This window comes from Pteropus vampyrus, unplaced genomic scaffold (assembly GCF_000151845.1).
Source record: "Pteropus vampyrus isolate Shadow unplaced genomic scaffold, Pvam_2.0 Scaffold214, whole genome shotgun sequence".
NCBI classification, from domain to species: domain Eukaryota; kingdom Metazoa; phylum Chordata; class Mammalia; order Chiroptera; family Pteropodidae; genus Pteropus; species Pteropus vampyrus.
In genome coordinates this window covers 878,513-888,631 of record NW_011888995.1, presented here as the reverse complement: position 1 = coordinate 888,631, position 10,119 = coordinate 878,513, and the positions used below count along the sequence as shown (strand labels likewise).

At 60.1% G+C, this 10,119-nt stretch overlaps 1 protein-coding gene across 1 annotated transcript in view; it reads left to right on the top strand.

The window, feature by feature from the left end:
* MX2 (MX dynamin like GTPase 2) overlaps positions 1-10,119 on the top strand; it is a 32,713-nt gene that overhangs the window by 176 nt on the left and 22,418 nt on the right. The window contains exons 2-5 of the mRNA XM_023538202.1: positions 4,812-5,130; positions 5,679-5,871; positions 6,912-7,052; positions 8,004-8,158. Coding sequence (XP_023393970.1) covers positions 4,882-5,130; positions 5,679-5,871; positions 6,912-7,052; positions 8,004-8,158 — 738 coding nt within the window. The 5' untranslated portion in view covers positions 4,812-4,881. The remainder of the gene's footprint in view (positions 1-4,811; positions 5,131-5,678; positions 5,872-6,911; positions 7,053-8,003; positions 8,159-10,119) is intronic.

Sequence of the window (10,119 nt, the reverse complement as noted above, 5' to 3'; positions counted from 1 at the left end):
CCCTTAGCGGGTCGTGGGGGGCTCCCTGGTTAGCGCAGCGTGGGAATCCGCCCCACGGACCCCTTCCCATCGGCCCCCCCATCCGGTCTCGCAACTCAGGGCTCCTTTCTCTTTGCTAGCAGGGGTGCCGCCCTATCCACAGACTGTCAGACACAGCCAGTTTGATCTTTCAATGTATTCAGTTGAATTTGATGGTTTTCTTTTAACCCTGGAGTAGTAGGTGTGTCCCCCGCCTGTTACATAAGACGTCGGTGGATGAAGACGTGCCGTCACACCACGGAGTGGCGGCCAGCTCCTTGCTCCGTCCCCGGTATCGCCCGCCCCACACTCAGGAGTCACGTGGTCAGTGTTGGATCCTGTCTACACAGACCCCGAAGACTCATCCCGTGACCCTCTAATCTCAGGGTTTTAAAAATATTTTTAAGCCTCTAAGTTCTTCCTTTAAGGGCAGGAAGTAAGATGAATGAGCAGAGAGGGGCTTGGGATTGTTTTTCCTTGATTTATAATGTTTCAAAGGAGATCGCGGGGGTGGACACGAGACAGACGCCTGCTTCCTCCACCCTGCACAGGCCCGGGGTCCCGGAGTCGGGGGGGATGCCTAGATCACCCACACCCAGGCGTGGAGCGGGCAGCGGAATGGGGAGCTTTGGGGCGCCTTGGGGGTTTCCTGCATTTTGGCAGCCTGGGCTGGCTCCGTTCTGAATTCCTAGAATGGTACTTGGCGTCCGCCTGGGCCCCGCCCTCTTCCCGTCACAACCGTGGGGCACGGCGAGAACCCCCCAGGCCTGGGGAGCCATCCCGAGTGTGACAGGAGCGATGCCGGGAAGAGCTATTGTGGGAAGCTGTGGATTCCTCTCTCTGGGTATTCGGCACTCAGCGAGGGGAGAAAGTGACAGAGGGTGACGTCCGTCTGGTGCGGCTCAGGCATGAAGCCAGCAGGACGTCTGGGAACCTTCAGCTCCCGTCCTTGAGTAACCTTCCTGTGCCCCGGTGAGGTCTGGAATGGGCCCCGGACGTCCAGTGGCTCTTCCAGTTAATTCGAATGAAACAGAGTAAGGCACCCAGGTCCTCGGTCACACTAGCCACATGGCCAAAGCTCGGTGGCCTCATGAGGCCCACATCGGACAGCAGGGGATGGAACGTTTCCATCACTGCAGAAGGTCCCACGGGACGGCGCTGCTCCAAGTCCCTGGATCTCCAAGGGTGGCCCGACTCCAGCCTCCCATGAGAACTTGTTAGCAGTGCGGATTAGGGACGCACCCCGGAGCCCTGGCGTCCGGTCTGGGTCTGGGGTGGACCCGGCCCCTTCCCCGTTCACGAGCCCCCCAGGGTCCACTGCGTTGAGTCATCCACAAACACGTGGAACCTCCGGTTTCGTTTCTGTCCCCAGGACGGCTGGTTTCACTTCTCTGGCTGCTGGGGAGAGGGAGACAGTTGAGGGAGTGGTTTGCACGCCCTATATAAAGGGAGAGGTGACTGGCTGGGGGACCGGGCTCCGTGGACGCACTCAGGTAAGAGCCGGGGCGCGCTGGGAGGGTGGCTCGCGCAGGGCTGAGGCAACAGGTGTGACTTCTCCAAGCGTTTCCCGGTCCCCCTGGTGGGTCCAGGAGCCAGGGCCACAAAGATTAGTTGCTGAGGCTGCCCTGTGTGACACTCGGAAAAACCCCACCAAGGGCACATTCTACAAAGGACATGGTGCCCAGGGTGGCCCCCCTGCCAGAATCTGGCCAGAGGCTCCGTGGCCACAAAGGGGAGTTTCTTGGGACACCTGGGCTCAGCGTCCCCGGAGCACTGACATCCAGGCTTGGCGGGGACTTTGCGCTCTGGGACTCTGCGATTTACACTAAGAGGCTGACGGAGACTGGCTGTGGCCAGCAGGCCACGCACTGCATCCCCAGAGTCAGTGACACGCCGTTGCGTGTGTGACAGTCGCGAAGAAAATGGATCTGTACGGTCCTCATCACAAGGAAACAAACGTCGTGCATGGGGTTGGATGTTGACTAGATTTATGGTGCTGATCACACCGCAGAATGTACAAATATTGTTAAAAAAAAAAAAAAAAAGGAACGGAGTGTATTAAGCGGACTCCGCCCCGTGCCTCCCACAGAGCCCGGAAACCTAGGAATTTCCGACTGACTGCCGACTGCTGGCTCTTGTTATGTTGATGAGGTGGGGCTGGCGCTGGACGGCCAGGGCATGGTTGCCAGGGGAACCAGTCAGGTGATTAGAAAGTTGATCTACTCCCAACCTGTGGGCGGGGGAGAGGGGGCTGGAGGTTGAACTGATCACTGATCACCGAAGGCCAACAATTTAATCAATCATGCCTGCGTATCGAAGCCCCCGTAAAACCCCAAAAGGCAGGGGTTTGGCTTGCTTCTGGGCTGGTGACCACGTGGAGACATGGAGAGGGTGGCCTGGACGCTCCTTGCTTCTGCTAGGAAATCATTCGAACTCAAGCAGGGGGCTCGTTAGAACCTCTGATCTATAGCCAAGTGGGTCAGAAACACAGGTGACAGGCTGGACTCGCCCTTGGCACCTGCGGTGGGCGGGGAGGGGGCGGGGAGGGGGCGGGGGCAGGAGTGGCTGGGGAGGCCTGACCCCTTGACCTGTGGAATCTGTTGCTGTCTCCAGGTAGATGGTGTCAGAACTGAGTTGATTTCTTGAGGAGGGGAGCTCATGGGAAGTGGTGTCAGAATTGGAGCCCCAAAGCCTGGTGGCTTCGGGTGGCCCCTGCTGGAGCAGTCCATCTCCTGAGGGGACAGGGCACCTGACTGCAGCGCGTGCTGACATCTTGTAACACGGTGTTACATTATCACGCCTTCCGTTTTAATGAGAGGAAGACATCGATGCCGTGTCTTCCAGCCATAGTGGCATTCGGGGAACAGATCAGGGACAAACCATGCAGGATTAGTGTCCTTAGGCAGCGTAACCAAGTGCCACAAACTGGGTGGCTTACACAAGAGAAACGTATTCTCTCCCAGCTCTGGAGGCCGAAGTCGGAGGTCAGGGTCTAGGAGGGCGGGGTGCTTCTTTCCGAGCCCCGCGTAGAGCCGGCCTTGCCTTTCCAGCTCTGCTCGGTGCCGCCACCCTTGGCACTCCCTACTGGGGGAAGCATCTCTGGACGCTGTGGTGGCCTCTCTGGGTTGTACCACCAGCAGGAGGAAGAAATCCAGGCCACCCTGTCGCCCACGACATAGGATCACTTCGGGCAGATTTTCCAGGCGCCCAGACAGTGAGCTCCTCCCCGCCCCCTCGCCGGCCCACGGGGCTCAGGAGAGGGGCCGCGGGGTCCAGGGGGATAGAGTCCGAGACCCAGGTGTCGGCAGGACTGGCTGCTCTGAGGCTCCTCCTCGCAGACGCTGTCTTCTCCCCGTGTGACCACATGGTTGTCCCTCGGTATGGTCTGTATCCTCATTTTTTCTTCTCAGAAGGACACCAGTCACAGGGGCTCAGGCCCCGCTAATGGCCTCGTTGTGCCTTATCACCACCTCAAAGGCTCTCTCTCCAATGTCACGCTCCGAGGTGCGGGGGTTGGGGACTCCGACATCCTGATCTGGGGGGGCGGGGGCACAATCCAGCCCACCACAGACCTCAATAAGTACTTCTCGATTGGCGGGTGAAGGGGCGGACGACACCTCAGTTTTCGAGCAGGCCAGGGCCCGCACAAAGTTGTGACCGTGCACATCCGTTTGGAGGAAAGGGGACATTTCACCTTTCCTGGCATTCGGCGAAGAGATGCTCTAAATACAGAAGACTAGGTGGCGGCCACACTGACTCTAGACTTCGTTCTGAAAAAGGCTGCTGAAATCTGTAGAAAGGGCAGTGACATGGTGACATCTGGCACCGACACGCACCGTGGTGAGGAAGGGAGGAAGGGGCTGGACCGAGGGCTGGAGCAGGACGAGGACAGCGTGGGCTTTGCTAAGTCTGGCTAACGGGGAGGCGTGGCCTGGAGCCTCCAGTCCCTCCTACGGAGCCAGGGCTGCCGCAGCCAAGTACCCAACCCAGCCGCCTAAAGCAGCAGCAACGGATCATCTCACGGTCTGGAGGCCGAAAGTTCCAGCTCCAGGCACCGGCAGGGTTAGCGCCCGCCGCGGGCTGTGAGCCGGACGCTGTCCCATGTCCCCCTCCTACCGTCCGGTGGCTCCTGGCCCTCTTTGGATTCCCGAGGCCCCGGGCCGTGTGGCTGGAGTCTCGGCCTCTGTCTCGAGTCCCCCTCTGCTCGTCTCTTACTGGATTTGGGGCTCACTCTCCTCTCCAAAGCCTCACCATATTCACAGCTCCCAATGCCCTTTTTCCAAATACAGTCACATTCACAGTTTGAGGGGACATGAACTCGGTGGAGGGCAGCGTGGAGGAGACACCATTCAAGCCACTGCATCCGTCTGTTCCTAGGGTAGAGGCAGAGTCCAGAGTCTCAGGCTGGGGTCCGAGGCCTGACTCAGCCAAGCGACGGGACCTTCCCGTGTTGTCAAAACAAAACACGTGCCTTGGGGCAGGCCGAGCGAGGCCAGCACCCCGTACCCCGCTGTGTCTGACAGTGCTGCCTACTGGTCCCCTGTCACAGAGCCCAGCAGGAGTGACGGCGAGACATTCAAACTCTCTCGTGGAAACGTGGAGTCCGCTGCCCCTCGCTCCAAGTCCTGGGGCCCCTAGAGACCCTGCTTGTTCTCTGCGCCCGTTTGCCGCCCACGGCTCCCCCATGCTGGGCTCCGGGGCTCCCCTGTGTCTGTGTGCAGGGAGTGGGCTGTACTGGGGCCGGCAAGGTAGACCGCTTGGTGACCACTTGGTGACATCTTGTGTCTCTGCAGAACTTGTCGGGAAGACCGGAAGTGACGAGCAGCGGGAAAGGCGCCCCCCGCCCCAGCTGATTCCCGGCTAATGCCAAAGTCCCACAAGCTTTTGCTGCAACAGAGGCACAATCAGGCGCCCTCCCAACACTATCCGAAAAAGGAAATGAATCTCTTCCAGCAACACTCGCTGCTCTTCGCCTCAGCAAGAGGGCACGTGAAAATGCCCCCGAACGTGTCGGTGGGAGACAAGGACCCCGTCAACCTCTGCAAGAACATCAACTCGCTAACACTGAACCCTCCGCTGCCGGAAGAAAATGTGAGCCAAGAAAACATAAAGGTAAGCGGAAGCGGGGACCCCTGGGAAGGACGCGTTCCGGCCACCAGCCCGAGGAAAGGCGGCCCGTGGCTGTGGTGGGCCACCACCTTCAACAGCACCGCTAATGTCCCCCAGCTGTCCCCAACAGCAAGCACCAGAGACACCCAGCAATGGCCTCCCTCGACATGAGTCTGGGGGCTTCTCTTCCGTGCACTGGCGGCTCCTTCCAGGAGCTTTTCCTCCAGCGACTCCTGCTGCTGCCGGCACGGCCAGCCCCCTCCCTGTCCCCACCTTCTCCCAGTTTGGCAGCCCCAGGGTCCAGGTCCTCGGCTCCCTCGGGCTGGAAGCCCCTGCCTCTCGGTAACTCCTCCCTGCTCCATCCAGCCCCTCCACGCCAGCCCCACAGCCCTGCGTCGGCAGAGCGACCCTCGGCGGGAACAGCTGCCCCTGGCCCCCTCTGTCCTCCCGTCTGCACCTCAGCACGGGAGATGCCCAGATTCTGCAGGAAACTGTCCACCGCAGGGGCCCCTCAGAGGTTGAGGGTGCAAAGTCCGCTCTGCCTCCTCCAGGGCCCCGAGAGCAGCCTGTTCGCCCACTACGAGGATAAGGTCCGCCCCTGCATCGACCTCATCGACTCTCTGCGGGCCCTGGGCGTGGAGCAGGACCTGGCCCTGCCCGCCATCGCGGTCATCGGGGACCAGAGCTCGGGCAAGAGCTCCGTGCTGGAGGCCCTGTCGGGCGTCGCCCTCCCCAGAGGCAGCGGTAAGCATGGACAGACCGGCCAGCTTTGCCCGGTGGACAGCGGCCGGCCACCTGCAGGCCGCAGGCCCCAGACGGCGTTGGTCCGAGTGCTCGGCCTGGGGGAGCGGGGGGCAGGACGTCCCACGACACCTTTGTGTCCCGAGCTCACTTCCACGTGGCCACGGCCAGCGTCGGCCCTGAATCAGGTCACATTGAATCTGTGTCGGGGACGTGTTCTTCCTTCTGAAGAGCTTCTCAACGTTTCGAGAAGCTACTATAGCAGGATCGTGGTGTGATAGGACACGTCTTCCTCTAAAAAAGCATTGAAGTGTGTGTGAAAAGAAGCCGTTGTGCAATTTAGTAAAACGATTATAAAGGAAAAGAGAAGGAAAGAGGTCCGGCCTTGCGGGGGGCCCGTCCTGGCCCCTCGGGGGCTCCGCCTCCTGCCAGCGCTGCCCGTGGCCACGCCCAGCCAGAACCCAGGGCCCAGCCAGAACCCCAGAACCGGGGCCGCCTCGCCAAGCCCACCTCCCGAGCGCAGAGGAGGCTGTGTGGACGCCAAAGGCCTGCACAGCCCCCCAACAAGAGCCCCATGCTCCTCACGGCCACCAGCGGCCGGTCCTGTGAGGTCCCCGGGGGTCCGGGCGCCTGACGCACAAGTGCCAGAGTCTGGGACAGGCACGCCGCTTCTCCACCCTGGGTTCGGCATTTCGGGGAGAGGCGTGACGGAGTGGGCAGTCCCGATGCCAGTGGCCGGCCTGTGACGCAGGGCGAGTACCCGGGCTGGAGGAGACAGTCCTGCCTTACAGGGCAGAGCCCAGCGCTTCACACTCCCATCTGTCCCTCTCCTGGGCTGTCACCCGGGCAGACGCAGGTCCCACCGCCAACACCCAAGGTGTTTCTAGGGCCTGGTCTTGAGCGACGGGGGTCTGTATCAGACAGAAATTCTAGACAAGGCTTCTGAAGACACTGGGGCAGCTCCGTGGGGGTCTAAGATCGAAGGGCACCTGCGACACTTCATTTTAAAGGAAACTTAGGGTGTTTGGGAAACTCCCTCTCAGGAATCACGACCAGGTGTCCGCTGGAGCTGAAGCTGAAGAAGCAGCTCTCGTGCGAGGCCCCGTGGAGCGGGAAGATCAGCTACCGGGACACGGAGCTCCAGATCCAGACCCCACTGCAGGTGGAGAAGGAGATACACAGAGGTGGGCATCTCTGCAGGCGGGGCTGGCACCTGCTCCGCCCCCTCGCCGGCTTCCTCGCCCACGTGCTGTGCCCTCGCCACCCCCGGCCCCTCCCATCACCTAATTCCTAGTCTTTCTTCGGGTCTCGGTTTACCCACCCCTCCTCTGGGACGTGTCCCCCACAGGACCCCGCCCCACACCCCGGCTGTCCTGGTCACCGCTGTCCTGAGCCACTGCTGTTCTAACCTAACGTGGCCGGCCATCTTGTGGCCACGTCGCCATGCAGCATCCCCAGCACCCACCACACCCCCTGACCCCAGCCGTCCTTCCTGGAAGCACAGCCCACACTGGCCTGGGGGCGGGTTCACCAAAGCTTGAGGCTAGCGGTAGAGATGACAGATGATAACCAGGCTCCTGGAATTCACTTCTGCACCCCGTCAGAGGGGCCTCTGGCCGGCACTGCCCCCCCACGTCACCGGTGCCTGCCTGTCCCCCTGAGCGGCCTCCCCCCTTTCCTGATTTCACACTGGTCTCAGCCAGACCAGCAAAAAATGACCCTGATCAGAATAAATCTCCGCGGGGCTTTTTCGCACCAGTAAACCTGCCCGGAGCACCTGAGGATGAGGCCTTTTGTGACTTGCTGGGCTCAGCTTCCTGAGAACCCCGTGGCCACAGGCTCAGCCGGGGGCTCCCTTCCAAAACAGAGGAGTCCTGCCCCCAATTCTAGTGTGCACCCCGAATACAGGAGCTGCTTGAGACCCTCGACCGGCGACTTTTCTAGCTTGAAATCACACAAGCCCTGCACCCGGCTGTGTCCGGGGCAGTTGTCCTGGGGTCCCCGCGTCCTGCCTCTCTGGCCCCGCGCGCTGTGGGAGGGACCAGGAGGACTGTGCATGTGTGGTAATGTTCTCCGTGCATGTTCGGATGGCCACTCATGAGGACTCTGGGTTTTTCCCCTCGCGGGCTCTGCAGCCCAGAACATCATAGCCGGGAACGGTGTTGGCATCAGCCACGAGCTCATCAGCCTGGAGATCACCTCACCCGAGGTCCCCGATCTGACCCTCATTGACCTCCCCGGCATCGCCAGGGTAGCCGTGGGCAATCAGCCCCAGGACATCGGGGCACAGGTAAGCCTCTCTGGAACTTGGGGGCAGGCCCCGCTGAGGTGGGGGAGGCTCCCGTGGGCCCTCCGCCTGAGAGGCTGGGCCGCCCCTCGGGGTCCCAGCAGACCTGGCAGGTCATGCAGACAGGGGCGTTGACTCCGGGACTGGAGGCGCGTGGGCTGGCTCACGCCCCGGCTGACTGTCGTGTGGGGATGCGGGCCCGCTGCCACCAGCTGTTCTGATGCTCAAAGGAAGCCAGAAATGTGGATCTTTACATGAAATCTGCCAGTTTTAGCAATAACAACCATCTTTTAAAAATTAATGCTGCGTAAGGTGATTGGAATGCGGGCTGTGTGTGACCTTGGTGGGTTCCTCTTCTCTGCCAATGACCTCCCCACTGAAGGCCGCCTGAGAACCCCTCTCCCTGGGATGCTGAGTCTCACGTGGCTTTCCGGCAAGGCCTGTCCCCAGGCCAGCCGTGTCAAAGCTTTGCTAAGCCAGCTCACAGGGAAACCAAGGAGACCAGGGAGGTGCCTGGAGCAGGGGTGGGGTCCAGGGAGTGGAGAGATGGGGGAGTGGGGGGTAGAGGATGAGACCAGCTTGTCCTAGGACTGGGGTCACTTGCCTGCCCTCCTCCCTTTCATGGGGCACATTGGCAGTGCTGGGAACCTAACCATAGCCAAACCCCGGTGCGGCAGCCCCAGAAACCCCCTGGGCGGGGCCTCTGCTAGCTCTGCCGTCTGGGCAGAACCGCGGGCAGATAAGTGTCACTTTCTCTCATGGCACCCAGACCTCCATTCTCTGTCTCGGGGGGCGGTGTCGTTAGCTCGTTCCGGTTACCGAGTGAGGTGACTAATCCCATACGCAGTCTTACCCTCATCCGTCAAATTGGCAGAACTTCCTAGAGTTCAGGAAAGACGCTGGGGCGGACTCGGAGCGTGCGGCAGCTCCTGCCACTCCGGCGTCCTGTGATGCAGTCCAGAGGCCCCGACCGGGGACACTGTGATCGTAAACAGTTCCATCAGGAACAGATTGGCTGACTTGGCAAAACGCCGCCAGTGCTCGGAGCGTCCGCGCTGGCCGCCGAGACGCTGGGCTTTCGCGCGCGTCGTGGAACCCGTCCGGGCTTTGTCCTCCTACGCGCTTTAACTTCTAGGTCATCGCCAGCTCCTTATCCCCGCCACACACAGTCTGGGGTGGATTAAGAACTGACAGTGAGTTGTGACAGCGTGTACGGCAGGCGCGAGTTAGCGGCCCCGGCCTGCTCTGGGAAGGGACCCTAGCTGATGAAGTTGCCGTGTGTGACAACAGCAAAACTTGCTATTTAATTCACTGGGGAGGAAAAAACATCCTGCCCCAAGTTTCACATCCCTTTTCTTCTCTTCATGAAATTCCCTTGTGAATTGTTACAGCAAGAATGTGTTTTGTTGTTGAAGTCGGTGAGCTAGACCGGAAGGGCCTTGTTCTGTGTCTGACCCCTGTTACTTCCTACGTGTTTGCACTGAGCCGACTGAATCGCCCCCGATCATTCGGGGTTAGCCGGTTACTTCGCTTCTAATTTGATTCTGTGATAAACTACACTGCAAAAGGAATCGGTCACCCATAAGAAAAGGGTAGGAAAGCCAAACCAGGACCTCGTGAAGAAATTAACTAAAAAGGACTTGGTAAAAATGCTAAAACTCCCTCGTTATTCACCAAAGGGAGAATCATCCTGAAAACAAACGCCCAGCGACTATTATTCACTTTCCTCCGAGCATTTCTCTCAAGTAACCGGCTCCTAGACCAGCTTCTTAACTCATTGACTTTCCTGGTTTTCACCAAATGACATGGGCTCCTCTCTCTCTGACAGTTTCTTAGTGTGAAAACAGCCTTCAAGGGGACGAGAGAAAGTATGTCCCCTTAGGGCAAACTGCTTGGGAGAACGGGGACACTTAGCACTTGAGGGGAAAACTGACAAAATGCCATTGTTCTCGGCTGCCGGAGGC